At 35.0% G+C, this 20677-nt stretch overlaps 1 protein-coding gene across 4 annotated transcripts in view; it reads right to left on the reverse strand.

Annotated features, from left to right (window-relative positions):
- Nucleotides 1–1613: 1613 nt before the first annotated feature.
- LOC103719138 (BTB/POZ domain-containing protein At1g04390) overlaps nucleotides 1614–20677 on the reverse strand; it is a 30283-nt gene continuing 11219 nt past the window's right edge. Inside the window, exons 2-8 of one of the 4 annotated variants that reach the window (XM_039117524.1) lie at nucleotides 13418–13558; nucleotides 13042–13317; nucleotides 12827–12957; nucleotides 12302–12735; nucleotides 11010–12170; nucleotides 10542–10694; nucleotides 1614–2781 (exon numbers count right to left, since the gene is read on the reverse strand). In XM_039117524.1, the coding sequence (XP_038973452.1) occupies nucleotides 2337–2781; nucleotides 10542–10694; nucleotides 11010–12170; nucleotides 12302–12735; nucleotides 12827–12957; nucleotides 13042–13317; nucleotides 13418–13439 (2622 nt within the window). In that variant the 5' untranslated portion in view covers nucleotides 13440–13558 and the 3' untranslated portion in view covers nucleotides 1614–2336. Of the gene's footprint in view, nucleotides 2782–7164; nucleotides 7298–10541; nucleotides 10695–11009; nucleotides 12171–12301; nucleotides 12736–12826; nucleotides 12958–13041; nucleotides 13559–20677 lie in introns of all 4 variants that reach the window. The other 3 variants (XM_008808240.4, XR_005507643.1, XM_008808238.4) reach the window with 3 other exon arrangements.

The following is a 20677-nucleotide window of genomic DNA, read 5'->3' on the forward strand; positions in this document are numbered from 1 at the left end:
TTTATAAAAGATGGATGATTCGTTCATGCATGATGCTTTATAACTTTTTTTAATATATTGTACGATGAAATGCTTATTTTGGAATATCTTTTATTTTTTTAAAATGATGCATTGACATGGCAAACTTATGCTTATTCCGGTAAAGTAGTGAAAAGTTTACTTACTAAGTTGTGTCACTCATATACCTCTATTTTTCATTTTTCTCTCTCTAGATAAATAGAGTCGATAACCATAAAGAATAGTCCAGGCTTGAAGATCGCACTAGCAAGCTTGGAGATCCATATAGCAAAGCAGAATTTTAATTCTTCAGTTGATTATGAATTTGTAGGAGTGATTTTTTTTGAATAGTAAGGATTAAGGCTTTAGTATTTATGTTTGGATTTAGACGCTCTAATTGTAAATCAGTATTGGTTGCATTTATTGGATAATAAAATTGAATTCCTATTTATTAATGTTTTGTTTGTGATGAATTTGAAGGCTAAATGTAATATTGGCTTCGTATTATCGTGACCCCTCGATGGCACGACCATGTCATGCTCAGAATTTGGGGCGTGACAAATCTGAGTGGGAAAGGTATTAAAGGAATAGAAGGCCCGAATTTTCATCTCGTGACATTTAGATCATCATAATTCTTAACAAAGATGGATGCCTGAATCACATTGCAACAAAATAAAATAAATTATGAATGTCTAAATGAAAAATTTTAAAATTTAAGATCAAGTATTTCTCGTCTAAATGTGAAAATATATAGTTGCAATTTACCTTTTATTTACTATGGTAATGTTAAATCAACCCGGACATAGTCCAGCAAATTTGACAAATAAGATTCCTGATTACTTCTTAATAATTTCCTAATATTTGAATATCAAAAAAATTCATGACTACGTCTTAATAATTTCTAAAAATTTGAACATCAAAAGAATTTGCTTGATGGTGAATCATTTTTGAACCATACTTATAATTTCTTAACCTCATTTTGCAGAGTCCACCCCTTGTTATTGTCTAAAAACTTATTTTTTATCGGTAGAATAAAGAAGATTTGATCCAAAAAGTCGAGCAAAATCTTTGAAATTTTTATTCAATGTAACTCCAACCATTCCAAATGATAAAACAAGAAATACATTATTGGAATAAAAGAAAGCAGTAAAAAGGTTTCTGGGTGCTTATATAAATTTACCATGATTCGGAAAAGAGGAGAAAGAAAGTAATGAAAAACAGATGGAAGATCAAGATGTCCATTCAACAAAAACCAAATGCATGGTGATATATATATACTGATAACGATTACATACCAATTCTATTAGTAGCACTAACACTACTAGTATAGCAATAAAACAAAACAGGTGGCTTTAATGTGCTCGACAGAACAATTGGATTGTTGGTAAAATAATAATCAAAGAATCTTTCCATGCTCAAAAGACATAACACAATTACTCGAGATATGTTGCAAGCAAATGCACGTCCCCCGCATGCTTATTAAGGTGTACCATGCCTGTCATAGGAACAGATTATAGAGATCTTTTCTTATAAATGGATAAATAATCAATACATTGCGTCCATGAGCACGTATGGAGAAAGTTGCGGACTAAATATTACAGAGTGCACCTTTAGCATATCCTCCAACACTTTAAGCACATTTCCACTGCATGGATTAACACCAAAATTAACCAAATATACAACTGTGCCTTCTGTATTTATAGATTACAACACGTCCATATAGTTCAAACATACTGCCTACACATGAAATTACTTAAATGACAATATTAAGTATACTGCCTACACATGAATTATACAACCGTGCCTTCCGTAGTTATAAATTACAACACGTCCCATATAGTTCAAACATACTCCCTACACATGAATTTAGCTAAATGACCTCCTCTTTTGGTATAAAGCTAAAAAAGCAGTTTGAACCCTCAAAAACTGATTGCACACTTTGTTACTACTGCATGGATTAACACCAAAATTAACAAAATATAGAGCTGTATTATCCGTGTTTATAAATTAAAATGCAACTCATTTAGTTTAATGATACTGCCTATACATGAAATCAGCTAGTCCTTTTTTTTTTCAGGGAGAAATCTACAAAGCCTGCTTGGAATCCTGAAAGACTGCCAATTTGCCTGGAAGCATCGGGACCCTCAGCAGTGTATCTCATGGTTCTTTGAAATGGAAGTGCTTGTCTGTAAGTCTTGGACTTACTTTCATGAAAGAAAAAATGCCAAGAAGAAAAATGGTAATTCTCATGGTCGCCAAGGGCTAAAAAATTGTACCAAGTGAGGTATTTCTTTAGCAAGATGTGAAGAACCATCAGCTATACAATAATAGGGTGATCTTCAATCACTCCAATTATGACTCTCCTGAGAATAGTGGACATATCCTGATCGTAACATATCAACTAACTCTTCATCTAGATCCTCAAGTTTGCCAGCATCAAGCAGCTTAGGATATAGAGGGGCAATGCTGTTGACACCAGCTTCAACTATTTTCCACTGACCAAGGTTTGCAGCAAAGCTAATAATCTCGACTGAAGATCTTTTGTCTGACCTCAGGCATGAAACCACCACTTTCAAGCTCTGTTCTCCAACATCTTCTAAGAACCAAAATTCGGCAAGTGAAGAAAGCTCTATGTATGCTCGCAGCTCATGGAGCTGCTGCGCTGCATCCATATTGCTCCATATACAATCAATATAAATACCTGGCAACTCTCCTGAATAAAACCAGTTTACCAATTTAACTAATGCTTCCCAGCCAACAGGAACTTTGATGATCTGCGAATGGCTGCATGCAAAAATGGGCTTTATAGAGCAGCGTAAGAATATGATACAAGTACAGCACAGGCAAACATATCTAAATAATTGAAGGACAGTGAAAATTAAGATGAATTAGAAAAATTATGCAAGTCCAGAAATGAATCCTAAATAAAGTAGCTTTTTTTTCCCCTGTTTGGCAGAAAAAGACCTGAACAATAAGCTATGGAACAGGAGGTAGCGTTTCCCCAATACCCCTAAACAAGTCCCAAACTATGATGAAGGCAGGATGTGTTTAATTTTTATAGTTCTACAACCATTCATGCATGGGCTTATGCTTTTGTAGTAGAGCAAGCTACATAAATATAACTACATAAGTTTGATTTGGCAATTGATTATAGTTACCAGGTAAAATAATATATCAATAAAACGTGGCAGATCAAAAATTATTCAAGTTTGGATATGAGCCATAAAGATGCATACACATCAACACCAAATTGCATTGCAGACTGAAAGTCTCAAGTACAAACTCTGCAAAGGTTGTTATGAAGGCTGCCTGACCATGTAAACTAATGTTCATAGCTTGTGTCAATTCTCCACATATAGGGGAAAAGAAAAAAACATTGTCTTACTACCAGTTATTAAAATATCAGAGCATATGGTTTCTTCTTATCCTATAATGTCCTTATCTTTCATCATTCTCAATTCTCATCCTGGTTCATTAAAAGATCAACAAACATCATCACAATCATGTATGGTATCAGAGCAGCAGTACTGCTAAGCTTTGTGAAATAAGCATCTATGTTTTATCAATTTAGAAATTCAATGGCTCAAGAAATGAATTGTACTTAGCAACAAGATCATAAAGCCAATCCCGATCAAGTCCAAGGCCCAAGAAAACAAACATTAACAATTTGCACAAAGCCTTAAGCACGAGCTTCATGAGGAACATAATCAATAACATTCTACAAAAGCATTCCTCTATCCTTTCCATGCCCATGTTCCAACAATAGAAGCTGGAGAATGGAAGGGATTGTGTGGCTCAGATGGGCTAAAAAGGCATCACCATTGTGACATGAAGTTAACACGCATAAAGATTTAAGCAACTTGAACAATTAATTAGTTAGTTAACAACTTTGAGTAATCCGTTGATCACTAGCAGATTTCTGATGCTATAGTGAAACCTGCTACAAATTTAAAATATGAATCATCTTTCCATCCAGAGATGGGAAAACCAAGTTTGTCTGATGGCAAGGATGGTAGAAACCAATATTTTTAGTCAAAAAAGATGATAAAGCTCTGAGATAAGTTTATCCTCAAAATAGCATTCCAGTTGTACTTTTAACAAGAGAGAAAACTAGACTAGTACAAGGATATACCTTACAATTATCACTTGGTCTTGCGGAGGCCCATAGTTAACTTTTCCAGATTTTTGTGGGCCCATACAAGGTTTTCAGCTTAGCCCCTATCAAGAATAGCCTAGATGGACTCCTCATGTTCCAACTGTTTCTAAAATGGTCAGTCCAACTAATAAGATCGTTCTTGTTTATTAATCCTTCATTTTCAATATATGGGTCCTTGGGCAAAGTTTTAGTAGCACTTGGGCTATCACTTTACGTCCTTATAGGGAACGAATATAAAGAAAACAGTTGCTCAGCATGCTTGAGCAACACTTCATGTGGGAGTCAATGATCAAGATCATGCAAAGAAACAGCTGCATAAGCTGATCTCATAATATGATACACAAAGTTGACTATATTATATAAGTTGATTGTAATGGTCATAGATTATTTTTTTTTTGGTGTGTGTATGTTGTTGTCATGCTGCACAAATAACACAGTTTAAGAAGCTGCATAAGGGCTTGTATCCAAATTGGGCCCAACCAAAATAGTCGATGCTTGAGAGCAGCTCCTAATTTCCATAAATGATCAACTACTGGGTTCATCTATATATCCACAAACCAAACCTTGAACATAATGCATTTCTTGAATACATGGTGAGAATATGATGTATAATGTCTTGTAGCCTTGTTGAGCAAGGATTTTCAAAATTCAATATTTGGGATATTAGAAGCACAGCTGTAGTCTTATAGCTCCTGTATTAGCTAACCATTAGCAAGCATGAAGGATCCTTACTGCCTCCAATCTTGACTTTATATCATACAGGACAGTTTTGGGCCTATACAAAAGTTTGAGTGCAATGATCATTCAAAAGAACATACTCCTGCTCCCGACTATACAAAAGTTGAGTGCAATGATCATTCAAAAGAACATACTCCTGCTCGCGAAACTTGCAAAGGAGAGCATGATGCATCCACAAAGAAGGGATTCAACATGTACACAGATATATGTATGCGTAGACTAGTAAAATACCAACTAATAAAAAGGGTAAGATTTTTGAGGATTAAGATGCCATACACTATATAACTTACTTTATGGGATTAACAATAATATCTTCAATTATTTTCTCAAAGAATCATTAAACTGAACTATTGAATCCATTTTTCTGGACTATTTTATGGAATAAAAACTGATTATATTTTAATATTATATACTTAATAACAGTTTCATCAAGGCCTGGATAACATGTCTGAATAGATGCCAGAATACTTAATCTGCAAATATTATCTGCGAGACAGAGAGTCTTTAGGAAAAAATAATTTAAAGAAGTTTGAGTGAGTGAAGGAATTGTTGGCTCTGTTTTTGATGGATAAGATAAATCACTTATTTAATGGGATTTGTTATCCATACTCTTAAAGATTGCAGTCATCAGCAGCCTCCCAAAATCTGTCAGATTTTTTTCTTGAAAAAACTCTCAACAACTCCCACTCAGGGGGATAATTATCCAAGAATAGCGAAGTCAGTCATTCAAAGAAGCTACCAAAATATAGGTCATGTGAATAGCCCACAAATGAAAATTTTATGTTCTCATAACTTTGATGACAAAATTAAGTTCACTGATACTATGGATACCTCAATGTTTTTTTCTTAAAAAAAAAATTAAAGACGAAAAATGGTTACTCATATCGATTACATCAAAAAATCTTAAGTTTTTAATAGGTATGTTGTTATTATGAATATAGAATGAAACATGATGAATTTAAAATAACCTACATTCTGCATTGGAAGATTAAACAAAAGAATCATGGATACAAAAAGGTAGTTCTGATAAGTTATCAAGTATGCAAATTTTTGTGGGAATGGATTCATGTCAAATTGGTGGCCTACATAGACATTCTTCGATGCAATGAAGAAGCATGATGAAAGATTTGAAGTGTTGCTTAACATTGCCGTTAGTAAAATAAAAGAGCATATGTTATAGTGTTCTATGTTTTGACATGTTGAATTAATAAAACTGAAAGCTTATTAGTGACAACTTTGGGTTCGAAAAAAAGAAATGAAGAAGAAAGAAGGGAGGAAAACACTTGCTCATAAACCTTATGGGAAGAATTTCCTTAATATTTTACATTATACATTATAACAAGATTTAATGGAGAATGATGGTAAGACAATAGTGATATTGATTAAGTCATTGTTTTTAAAAACAAAATATTATTTTTTTAAACTGATATAGAGATTCAATTTAATAATCTTATTTTATACTGATGAAATTAGGTCACATGAAGGACATCAAAGGATCAAGGTTTAATGATAATCATCCTAGTATAAATTGTCATGTTCATGTGCATAATATTTCACCGACCTCTAGAACCATTACAATGGCTATGACAAATATTTTAAAGGCCAATTTTTTAAATGACGAAAGCTTAGGACATTGAATAAAAGGAGCAATCTTGTTTCCACACAATATACAGACAATTTCAATAGGTCCAATTAAATGATTAGTAGGCATCATAGTCAAGACAGGACTTTACTTTGAGTGGGACTCCAAAATTTTCTAATCAGCATTCAGGATTTCCGAACACCAAAGAATATTGAGATGGACTTGGGAGAGGACTGGTGGTTAGAAAATGTTTTAGACAGCCATGATAAATCTAATTAGACCTGGAGGTAAATATATACAACATATATACACACAAATATAAAGGATTCAGATATTTGGGAAGAGGGTGTACTGATTGTCAGCTGGTACGAGAAGAACCATATTGGCAAAAGGTATTTATTGGTATGGTTTGGTAATGGCAGGTAAGCTTCTGTTCTGGGCTGTGTTGGTGTCACAACTCTCTTTTTTTCCTTATCTTATGATTTATTATTTTAATGTTATATTTTAGCATAAATATGATGTGCATTAATTTGAATGCCCTAGTCATCCTATTAGATGTGTGCTTAAATTTTGTTAGTTCATCACATCACTTTACATAACTTTAACTAAAAATGCATTGAAAATCTACATGCATACATTACAATTGAACAATAGGGGTTTTTAGGAGTGCCCTAGTCATCCTTGTTCTCACCTCCACAATCCATGTTCTTGGTTGTTCACACCTTCAAATCTTGGAAAACACCAAAAAGAGGGTTCAAAGGCTTCCTTGGAAATACTGAGCGATATTGATCAATTATAGAATGCTTCGACATTGATTCTGCAATCTGGCATAGGACGGACAGATTTTGGTTCGGTCAAACCAAAGAGTACTAGCTCGGTAACCAATATGACCAATATTTCAATCCTTAATATACACATATACAAAGGAATAGCATGCACCTAAAAGTATTATAAGGACAACAAAATCAAAAGAAAATTCTCATTAAGCCATGTCATGAAGAGAACCTTTTGCCTTTTCCATTTGTCTTCTAGTTAGTTTCCTATTTAAGCACAACTGAAAGAACCCAAGGCTCATCTCATCCTTGCATACTAAGGCTTCATTTGTCATAGTTTTTGGAGGACCAAAAATCACTTCTTGGAGGGCCAAAAGATCTTTTGAACAATTTTGAAATGTTTGGTAAAAATTTTGAAATGGCTTTCTATTTCCTTCAAAAGCTGAAAGAAGTCCACAAGGAAAAAGTTCCGATTTGGAGCTTTTGCAAAAGTTTTCCTTAAAAAGTGTCAGAAAGTTATTTTTATTCAAATTAAAAATCCATAGAGACAAAAACCAATGACAATATAATAATATTATAATACATAATGTAATAATATTATTAATATGTATTATATTATATTACATGATTACATTGAATAATACAATAACATTATTTTATTACACTATGGTGACTATACCATACAATAATAATCATATTATGATAATATTATATTGTATAGTATAGTATTATTCCAATATTCTATTAAAATATTAATACCATATTATTTATAAAAATAAAATAATATATCAAATAAATAAATTATAAAATAAAATTGCTTTATAATAATAATTTTTGATAATTCAAATATATAATTGAAAACACTATGCAATATCCTTTATTATGCAAAGCTATAAAACAAGCTCTACTACCTACTACAATGCCAAATAGGGCCTAAGAGCCTCTTCAAGGAAAACCCCCTCCCAAATAGAAGTTAAAAAAAAAAAAAAAACTCTCCCCCCTCTTCCCTATAATCTCTCCGGCCCTCATAAAATTTTCATGATCATTTTTTCATCAATAAACTTCCCACATCTCTCTTTCTTATCTTTTATGCTCAAAATTCACATGAGATTATATCTCTCGAAAACCAGCACTGATAAATTTGTTTTGCATCTCAAACAACAAGTTTTATCATCCCTTTGTGATCTTTCATCTTCATCTCATTTACCACGCTACACTATTTTATTATGGCCAAGATGATGCCTAACTATTATACACTCATTATTATGGCAAGGAGATTTTTTTTCCTTTATAATTCAATACTAAGCATCTTTAATCTCCTAATTTGCACTACTGTAATCAATGATGCTATAGATTTAACAGACCAACCCATTTAGACGTAGTGATGGCCTTCAACTTTAGGGTTTCCCTACTAACATCACTACTAGATTGTGCAATAAACAAACATGAATTGGATGTCCCTAACAATGAGTATTAGGAAGACATTATACAGAAAGTTCCATTAGCCCAACTACATAAAGAAGGCAAAGTGCAACCAAGAAGAAAACCAAGTTTGGTTGTTTCAATTTTGGGCCATTCCTGAGCAAGGGTTTCTACCTCATTAGGTTGCTAGACCAAATTCTTAGGCCAGAATGAAATTCATGCTGAGCCCATGTTGACTGACAATCAACATGACCAAACATGAAATTATACAAATATGTACAAAAAATAAATATGGTCTCTATTAATATGTGTCAAATAATCTTATAACTATAATATTCCTCAACATTTCTCCTTTGTCCAAAACCCAATAACTCCACCTTAATCACCTTTGCTCCCATTCCCCCTACCTCTCTCACCTTTAACCCTGCTCCCTATACCTCTTTCACCTCAACCCTCATCTCTTACTACCTCTATCACCCCTATCCTTGTTCCATGTTCCCTCTGCCTCTTACTCTCAACCATGGTTCATCATATCAGTCCGAACTTGAATAGTACGAGGTGTACCATACCGTACCGGTTTGGTACCCGTATCCAGTACGAATGGCATACCGACACTCGGCACATCAAAAGATTCCGTACCGTACCATACCGATACAGTGCTAATTTGGCACAAGTACGAAATCTGGTACCAAGACGGCAAACTTTGCTCTCAACAGCCACTCATGAGACTACAACGACACTGCTCGTTGATCACGTATGTTCCATCTTCCTCTCCTCTCTCTTTGCATACCTGATTGCTGCTACTACCAACTGTCACCATACTTATCAGTTGTGCACCAAATCCTTTGCTTCTAACTATAGAATTGCTCTTGAATTGTCAGATTTGTGCCCTGAAAGTTGGCCACCTTGAGCCATGTTAGCCCCAAGCTTGGAATTTTCCACTCTTGAATAGGCTCAAGAGAATAAAAATATGAAAATGAAGCCAAATTGGGGGGACCCTGGGTCACCATGCTGGACTTTGACACTATGCTATGGCCTAGCCCGAACCTGATCCAACCTGATAATTGTCCAAGGCTAGTGCAAACCATGGCAATCAAACCTTATGCATAAGCACACCACAGTAGTTTTGCTTTTAATGCAATCTTAGTTCTCTTTCAAAGGTCTAAAAACACACTAAACGTATCATCTTACGATATTATTTTTCATACTATAACTTATTTAAACAATCTTTTCTTTTGCATTGGCATCACATAAGATTTATAAATATGTAGGAAAAGATATCAGTTCTTTCTAATGGTATGTTAGTTGATGTAAAATATTTACATCAAAAGTCAAGCATACTTTGATAAGCAAGGTCCACAAAAACAATATTAGGAACTGTACGATTGGTACAATTGGTATGATAACCAACACTTTTTTCCCACTCCAAGTCATAGCATCGAGCAATACCGGGCAGTACAAGGTGATTCTGCTAGCTTTGGACAAGTTTGGCTCGTATACAAAACTAAACCTTAGTACCGTGTTGGTACCTTACTAATATTATACGTTATGGTCAATACAACAGACCTTGATAAATATCGCATTAGAAGTGGTCTTATAAATTAATGATCTTATTGATAATTTAAACCAGAAACCCCTTCCATTCTTTTCTAAATAAATATTACTTTATTACAACCCTTATGATACAAAATGTTCATATATGTTCTATAATATAGTAAGACCTTCAAGTTGCTAAAATTAAAAATAACAAAACATATTAATGGAACTTAAAATCACTCATCACTCTTTGATCTATTTATTATTGTGTATATGTGGCATGCATATGTATAAAGAGGTAGAGAAATGAAAATATTGTTAATGTCTCTCTTCTTACCTGTCATGCATCCCTGATTGGAATAATGCTCGCAAATAATCACTACTAGACGACAACACAATTTTGTGTGCATGCTTGTGTGGCGATTGAGATTGGCACATAGTACAACTCCAAATCATTCCATCAGCTGCCCCGGCTTCCAAAATGATGTCTCTGCGGACAATATAAATGGTATGTACTTGAGTTAAAATTCACCACACTTCAAACCCTTTCTATGACATAAGAACTCGCAAGAATACTTTCATGATGCAACTAACAAACATGACCTCCTTAAAAAGAAAAAAGGAAAAAAGAAAAACTAAAATGCACGGAGATATCATAATTTGGTTATTGACAACCTGAATTTCAAAGTCAAATAACACAATATAGCTGAGTAATCTTCCTTCTATATTGTGTTTTATTTATCATTATTTTCAGTTGCTCTATCATTAGCAATAACTATTAATACAGCAGTATAAAGATACTCACGATAATGAATGTCCAGCTGGCTCCAGTGCTCCAGTGAAGTCACAACTGGGACAACTTGTGCCCCACGTTGGCAACTTTCGGTGAAGCATATCTGATAGAGACTTCAAGCCGCAGCACTTGGTGAGAATTTTTAATGGTTTAACAAGGTCATCATCTACATGAATAAATCCTGTATAAACATATTCCATGATCTTGTTTAAAGCAAGACTATCCACACGATTGGACATTCGAACTTCATGTCTCAATCTTCCCTCATCCTGCTTACTCTCTTGCTCTTTGGAAGATCCATCACCCCATGTTTTCTCCTTCTGAAAAGATTCTTTAGGAGGTAGCAAATATGGGCACCTAGCCACAAGAATGGCACCATGGACCGTAAGAGATTGACCATTCGAGAGTAATAATTTCAAGTCAGCAAGTACATCCTCATTAAGTGCTTTCTCCATCTTTCTGCCAAGCTTGCTTGGAAAACCATAAAATCCAAAGAAACTCAAAATGCGTGCACTGTACCATCGAGGTCCAGCTCCTAAGTTGTTACTCAAGATATACTGAAGGTTGTTGATTAAACCTTGAGATTCAAGCCCACACATTGTGCATAAAATAATCTCTCCAGATGTTATCTTATGGTGATTACACAAGAGATTGGAAACCTCTATCAACTGAGAAAGTGTCTGGAGACTATAGAATAGAACAATGTCCTCACCTTCCCAGTCTTCCACATGGCTCCAGCAGCATGTTTTTCCATCAGAGCTGCTACGCAGATGAGAAGCAACACTTGACCTTCTCACATGTATATCACTAGTTAAGCACCTCTTAATAATGGCAGACAATATCTTTATACCTTTACTTTTGACAATGAGCTTCTGAAACAGGGGCAACGTTGAATAGCATGCCAAACTCATAAGGTTATTAACAGTGTGAAGACTGTCAGACAATAACGAGACTTCTCCAGTAGCATTTAATTGTAGGGAAGCTAGTATGTACTTCAAATGGGCTTCACTAAAAGGTCTCACCATATCTGACAGACATTGCCTCGATCGTCGTTGAATGTATTTGGAGAAGGAGAAGACCATCAGTAAAACAGCCCTTAATACAGGTTCCAACTCAGACAAACAGGAAGATGATGAACTGCAACCTTTCCGCATCAAGTCTGCAGCCACTGAACTATAAGCAAATGATCACATCAGTACATAGCATAATGCACAATTTAACAACAAATTTGAAACCGGAGGCAGAGATAAAATGCCTATTGGTCATATCCTAGAAAATATTGCAAAAATAAGGTAAAGATTTACCATGCACAAGAAATAAGAACATTCAGGCAGCACAAGTTTCCTCTAGTTCTGCTAAGAAAATCTTCTTCGTAATGTACCATCAGATATCCAAGGATATCCCATACATAGGGTCTTGCATCTGTAACATTATCATTTACTCGAGTTATTAACTCTTGAGGTGAGGGTTCTACATGAGTTAGACAAATAGCGCCGCAATTGCCAAGAATTATATCAAGGAGGATTATATGGATATCATGATTCCAAAAACATGAATGATGATTCCCGGCCCAACGAGTTAGTAATGCACAGCGACATGCTTCCATCACTAAGGCCATCTGATCAGTAGGAATCATCTGGGAACTTGATGACCTCCATTCACCCATTGCATCAATGATTCCTCTGACAACAGGTTCACAATATGAAGTGGTTACCATAGAGACTCCTTTTGCAGATCTCTGTAGGAGAAAGGAAACCAATCATAATGCTTTGTAGATCCAGATTGTCTAAAAAAAGCATATCCTAATTTGGTGTAAATTTAACCCATACCGTTAAATGTTGAAGAAGTGTTAAAGCCTTGACTCTAACACTATAATCATGCATCCTTCCCATGCTTTGCACAATCTTAAAAAGAAGCTCTTTACTTTCAAGAAGCTTCATTGTCCCATTACCGCATAGAGCTGACAAACAGATTTACAATGTTTATTTTACTAAAAATGGAAAGCAATGGACTGGACAGAGATATCACAGTAGAACAAATATACCTAGCACAGAGTATAGCTCCAGAATAGAAACTGCAATGGACGTATCAGTGTTTGCACATTTATCTCCTAGCTTGGCCAACAATCTAGTGTTATTCCATATGTGATATCTAGAGAGAGGCCACCTCCATAGAATTGTCTTGAGAAGAGACGTCATCTCTGTGAAACACTCGAGTGATTGAAATCTATCTTCATAATCTTGCAATGCACGGACAACACTGCCAACTGTACCAGCATTCTTCAAAACATTCCAAACTTCCTTGTGACTTTTGCCTCTCACTGGCCCTAGGTTTGTAAGGATGCAGTTCAATGCAATCGCAGATGAGAAGGCAGCAGGTAATCGACATAATGACAACAAGCGTGATAGAGAAATAATAACCTCCAACATAGGATATTGGCATACGGATTTCCCTAAGCTGTTAACTAACTTCAGGGTCACATCTGCTGCCATGTTTGATATTCTCTCATTTTCCGCTTGTAGAATCCCTTCAAGAGCTACCAGCATATCAAAAATGGAATCCTGGAAAGATAATGGCATGTCTGAGAATTAAATTACAGAAATATCAGTTAGCTCTAAACAAGGACTTACGTATCTAGTGCCATGTCTATATTGTTCCATGCCAACACTTTGCATAGACTGTCACGCTGTGGACACGATGCCAGTTGCACTGGCATGGACTGCATGCAAGCATATGAACGATTTTCTTTGCTTTTTCAGATCATAGCACTTTACACATCTTTGTAATGTTGTTAAGAGATCTTCCATACATTAAAAAAAAAATTTAAAGCTATATACAATGTCACAAATTGAAAATTAAGACATACAAGCATTTGCAATATTGTGCATCATGTTATTGATGCTAATATGACATCCTCACAATTCATTAACATAACATTAATGGCCATCTTTGATAAAAATACAAAGCAATTGTTTATAAATTTTGGATTGGAAAAATTGGAGACTAAGAATCAGAAGAAAAAGAGAAGGCACATGTGTTGAACCACTGCATGTTGGTTAGTGTCATATTAGATCAAAATTTTGAAATCTAAGATGCAAATGTCATCTTCCCCAACTTTGGACCTGCAAATGCTTGGATATAATAGAATTTATAGCTTTTAAGATTTGAGAAGCTCCCTAGCATTTAAAGTCACCTTTTTGACCAAATTCCAAAAATCTAGAATTTGTTCTTGAGTTAGAATGTTGACCATCTAATTTTCAAGGTATTTTAGTTTCTATCTATCGAATTTTAAACGACATCCACATAAATAAAGTGTTTATTAGTTATCATAAGCAGGTGTGGGTGCAAAAGCAGATTGTTGTGGGAGAAGCAGATCTCTTAATTTTTTTATTCATAAGCATGTGCAGGAACAAGTTTCTAGGGAGATTTCGGAGTAGGTGCAGCACGCTGAGCAGAAGATTCCTCATACTAATGCTTGCTTTCCCCTTTCAATTCCCCGCTTGTTGAGTTATAGGCTGTCCACAGAAACAAGAACCTCCAAGTCCCTCTCTAAGGTAATGAAATGGTGACAAAAAGGTGTTCAGAACCTTTTTGGCTCGGCACCAATCAGCATAGAGCCATGCCAAACCATATCAAAGCCGTAATGTTGGACATGAGGCAATACAGTATCACTGGGTACCTTGCATTGTGCAAGGTACCCCAGCAGTGTGCCTTGTGCTGGTCAAAGCTCCAACAATCACATGCCTTCATGGAAGTAATAGTTGCTTTTTGACATTCCCTAGCAAGATCTGTCGAATCAGGCCAAACCGCCTGGTTCAGACAGTACCGAACTGACCAGGTGCAAAACTGGATTGGTTCGCCATTTAAATTTGGTTCCGGCCCATAGGGACCGGAACCGGTCTTTGGGACTGGAACCGATCGGTTTGCACCAAGTCAAACCAGGTTGACTGTGGGTAATGCCACAGTGCCACTATTGCATGATTGCGGCCACAAGATGCCTTTGAAAACCACTAAAAGTGTTGGGAGGGCCCGAGAAGGCCTTTCCTACGAAATTTGACATAGGCACCGCCGCTTTCCCTTTCCACACAAACAAGACCGATTCAAGCTATCAGAAGAAAGAGCCAAAGCTAAATAAGGTGTGCTTCCTCTCTCCTATCTATTTTCTTTCTTTTTTAGAAAGATTTAAAAAATAGCTCAAAAATTGCAAAATAAGAAGAGATCATGCCAAATTGTTGAATTGGGCTTGAATTTTTTTATATATTGTAGATCTATGGATGATGTACACACTGACATAAAAAATTTTAATTTTTGGATCATGTATAATTTTTCAAAATTTAAAATATATTTTCGGATTAAAAAAGAATAATTTTTAAAAAATAAATAGAAAAAATTGTAAAATTAAAACGTATTTAGGGGCATGCAAGATACTCTCTATAAAAATTTGGTGTCCATTCATTAAAGTTTTGATGCGATCATGCACACCGTAACCAAGATCTAAATTTGAAAAAAAATAAGAAATAAATAGCATTTTATACATGTACGAGAGTCTAGAAAAATACATATACCATCCACTATTGGGTTTTACATGGATCTGAGCTAAAATAAATTTTTTAAAAAATCAATATTTAAAAATTATTTTTAAATAAAAAAATAATTTAAAATATATAATTAATATCAAAAATTATAAAAATTAGTAGTATGTATTACATAATTCAAAAGTAAATTTTAAAATAGAAATCATATTTTTCTGAATTTATGATATATAAATATTTTTTAAAATTAAAAATTTTAAAAATATATAAATAAAAAATAAAAATTTAGGATTACGTATTAGATAAATTAAATATATTTTCTGAGATAAAAAAAAATATCATCATCGTATTAATTTTTGCTAATTTTAAATAATTGATAAACTAGCGTACTTGATAAACTTGCAGAAATGGAACCATGAAGAAAAAAGGACCCAGAGCGTGTTATTGGCTGGGCACTGGCGCAAAACAGAGTTAAGAGAGAAGGAATAATCAGGTTAAAGCAGCACTTAGTTGGTGATTACCTGTATCTATGCCGAAAATGCCCATAGAAGATTCGACAGCTAATGAAAAAGCACTTCGCTGATTTCAGAGCAGCGAAAAAGAGGATTGCCAAGAAAAAGACAGAAGTGGACCACCAAGCGGCAGAGGAGGCGTCCGCTCCATATGACGAGGCACGGATCCAAGCTGCCATGCAGGCAAGCCTAGATGAACAATGGCAACTGGATAAGATGGCCAAGCATAGGCTTGATTTGGACTTCATACTATGAGTCGGGCTCTAGTTCTGCGAGCAGCAAGACAAATCCAGAGTTCAGAAGGACCTTCTCAGTCAAGGAGGCCGTCAGCAAAGGCGATGGCTGGATTGCATCTATGTTGGAGCTTTTGGTAGCAAAAAGAAATCATCCAGAGAGATTCCACTAGGAGCAGCAATTCATGATTTAGATTCACATGCCTTTCCAGCAGAGATTTGAAGCAGCAGAGGGTTGACTCGATACTAAAAAAAATAAAAATAAAAATATATGGCGAGCTATTGGATTCTAGTTCTACTTTAGTCATATCCCAGCGAATGTGGCAGAATCAAGATTCCAAATTTTATGCAATTGGTGAATGCTAAACCAGGTAATGTTGCAAGAATTTCAGGCAGATTCATCTCTATTTGCACTTTTCTCAGCATGGTTATGGTTAAAAATTTTATTATGCAGATAATAAGTTTAGGTTTCTTTTTTTTTGGTGCTGATCTAATAACACTGTAGAACCAGCCTATCTTTACTGATTTGTAGGATTGGTGCATTGACCTTAGGAAATACTATAGCATCTGACTTTTTATAAGTTTTCTCTAAACCTTCGATGCTTTGGCTGGTTCGGATAAATACAAGTGGGTTAAATAAAGAATGAACTTTATGAAATAGATGGATGACCACTTCATAATCTGTTTGATAAAAAGTAATCATATATAGGATGAAAGATCAAGTAACATTTACAGATATAAAGTGTCCCTTTCAAATATATTCTGGTTTCATGATATCCTATTTCTAAAATAAGTTTTCATGGAACTCCTAAGAGAAATCATATTTCAAGCACTCAATGCCATATGTTTCTTGCAAGAAAAATAATTTTGTTTCCCATAATTGACTGTAGTGATTTGACATAGAACCTTACTCTCAATTTTTGATCTATACAGTAGTGCAAAAACAGTAATGATGAGATATTAATAGATATTTAGATTTAGGATTTTTTGCATGAATACTCCCCTAAATATCGAATTTTGCATAAATACCCTTCCAAAATTAATATTTGCATGTACACCCTCTTAAAACACTTGTTTTGCTATTCTGCCCTTTTTTTATTCTTGTTTTTGCATATGTACCCATGCTATCTAACGTCGTTAAAAAATTAATAGTTTCAAATTAAAATGACTAAAATACCCTTAATGGGTAGACGTGCAAATAGAAATATTTACAAGGATATACAAGCAAATAGCAACTTTACAAAGATATTTATGCAATTTTCTATATTTAGAAGGGTATATATGTAAAAAGAAATCTAGTAGATGGAAAGAATTTAGATACATTACTTAATATGATAGCCTTCATAATCCTATATTTATTAGTTAATATCTTCTCTCTAGGCCTTGGAAGAAACTTCATCATGAGCATCCTCTTGCATAAAACACATTGAAATAGGAATAATTATTTAAAACCTATTTGGCACCATCATCATATTTTTGTTTTCATTTTTGTATAAATTAGTGAAATTTCATGTGGAGCTTGACGTGGAAGGTTGCATTTTCAAGGGATATGAAAATAATCCTTTTTATATTAAATAATCCCTACCCCCACTTCTTTAGTTGTCCGAGCTCTTAACACTGCGGGGAATGCACTTAGCTGTCTGAGCTCTATGATATTTTAATGATCATCATCAGAATCACTATTATAAATACTGTGATAGCTACTCTCAGAACCATAAATTTTAGTATCTGTTTTTTGCTCCTCTTGAAATAAAGTTTCATCATTTCCCCCAACATAGCTATACTATGTTTCAGCAATCAAAAATGGGTGATACTTCTCCTTTCTTACCATCAAATAAAGTATATGGTATGCGGTTAGAAACCAAAAAACAGAACTTTAATCTAGGTTCACAGCGAAAAATAGGAATGAAATAAAATCAGCTACAACAATCATTATTGTTCTTCTAACACTTGTAATGGTTTTTTTTTTTGTTCAAATTAATAGGAGAAAAATAGTATACATCAACGAGAGGGAAGAGAGGGCAAGATGATATTGAAATACCTTTTTTATGATGAACAAATAGGAGAGATTTGGAAGATGGATCGAGTCCACGACTAAATTTTGGAGAGGAGAGATTTAGAAGCTAAAAGAAATTTGTTTTATCATCAAATACTGTTGGATTACGAAAATAGGGCGGAAGGAGATCGTGAGCTGTGAGCTGCATCGCGATCGCAGTGAAGAGGATCGCGATCGCGAGCCCGCTCAATCGCGATCCCACAAGCAATCGCGATCGCGATACTGATTGCCCGCGGGATCGCGATCACGAGCTGCAAGCTGCATTGCGATCGCGGTGAAGGAGATCGCGATCGCGATCCCACACACGACTCTCGATCGCAAACCCCCGTAGGATCACGATCCCGATAGTAAGGGAAAAAGACAAGGAAAATAGCATAATTTTAATATTTTATTTTATTTTTAATTAATATAAATATGATTTTTCTTAACAACGTTAGAACAACCATTATATTAGGGGCATTTGTACAATAAGAAAGTTTTACGAGGGTATACATACAAATATCAATTTTGAAAGGATATTCATGCAAAATCCGATATTTAGAAGGGTATCCATGCAAAAAACCCTTAGATTTATTGTTTGAATTGGCTTCTGTACTGCAGGATGCACTAAAGGGTTTAAGGGATCCGGCCTTATCTTTAGATGGGCAACAGAAAAATAGGATCCCATTTTCACTGGATAGGGAAGGTTGGTGTTTGATTGATGTCAAAAGATGGCACCAGCAAGCAAGTTAGAGGTGCAAATTAGCATGTTGCTTAGTGTTGCCTAATGGGTCCATCAGCGGTTGTACGGAAGTAAAAGATAGTAGGTTGTCTAAATTGCTGAGCAGAAGCAGGTCTGACTTGCTTCTTGGACTAGTCTCGATGAGGGTTTAAATCAATTGCTCTGTTAAGTTGTTGGGTTGCCTCAGATTTGTGCTCTTTATTCAATATATTCTGAAACAATGATTATTCTTTTTCTTTTGATTATTTATAATTTATATGCAACTATTTTGATCTCCAAAATTGCACAACATAGCAATATGCAAATTGTGGTGGGTTGATTTTGGAGCAAAGAAGCACTTTGTCTACTAGACATACACTAGATGAAAGTGAGGCTATTATTCTATTTCAATCAGCCACTGGTGATGTTACCCTCATGCCAAAAATTTTTTTTTTTTTTTTGAGACAGATTTATCAAACCACTCTAGTGTAGGTACATCCTACTGAGTTAGATAACAGCAGAGCGTGAAGGCAAGGGGGTGAAGGAGTCCCAGAGAACAAAGCCCGAACAACTGGCCACATCAGTAGCAAGCTAATCAGCTGCAGCATTGCATTCTCTACAGCTGAAAAGCAAGTTCAATCACATACCTTGCAAGCAAATACTTGCATTGGTAGTATTCTAGTTTCATGCCTCATGGTTTAAATCTCCCAGCGGTTTAATTTGGTTTTCATTAATCGAGAGGAAAAAAACAAACTACAGTTAGCCATTGACTAGTATTACAAAATTGGAATTCATGAATTTATGGAAAAATAATAATATGTGCTGCTGCTGCTGTTTTTGTTGCTGCTGCTTCTGTACTTAATGTTTTATCATCACTTGTATATGGATGCATCACTTAGTTTAATTTTCTTTATGCTTCTGGAATCTATATTAACTTGTTTGCAAACTTCTATTACAAACGTACCTGAACAGTTTCTAATTATGATTTTTTACCATTTGACAAAAGATGATTAAGCCAGTCCCAAAGCGCAAGTAACAGATATGAATGTGCCAAAGAACATATTATCAGTTTTATGGACATGTGGTCTGACAAAAATTCTATTCCAGTTAAAGTTATTCTATATATGAGAAAAAAAATTACAAGATATTCCCATGCATGTTATTAAGAGTTTCACTGTCTCCTCTTTTCAGTACCATATTTGTTTTATGTGACAGGTAAATGTTCCCAAATTTCTTTTATCCAGATCTTTCCTATAAATCGATGGATGATTAAATAAATGACATTGCATGAAACAAAGTCCCAGGCTCAACATCCATACCTCTATAAAGTTAGGATGTCTATTCACAATTTATCTCTCAGCAGAGATGTTATCTGCAAAGAGTTTCACCTTAACCTTTCACATTGGGCCTTGCTTTAAGTTTAAACCAATCAAGACTTTGTGGCATTTGAAGTGCCTGTTTGGATAATCTTGTAAAAACCCACTAGATCGAATCGGGAATGCTCAATCGAAGATAAAGAGGGTTAGGTGAAGGGTGAGAAGAAGAGGAAGAGGGGGAAGGTGGGGGGTTGGTGGGGGGGGGGGGGGGGGGGGAGAGGCCTGAACACCTCAAGTAGAAAATATAGACTTGTGGAGGTCATTTTTTCCT

Source organism: Phoenix dactylifera, unplaced genomic scaffold (assembly GCF_009389715.1).
Source record: "Phoenix dactylifera cultivar Barhee BC4 unplaced genomic scaffold, palm_55x_up_171113_PBpolish2nd_filt_p 000240F, whole genome shotgun sequence".
Classification (NCBI taxonomy): domain Eukaryota; kingdom Viridiplantae; phylum Streptophyta; class Magnoliopsida; order Arecales; family Arecaceae; genus Phoenix; species Phoenix dactylifera.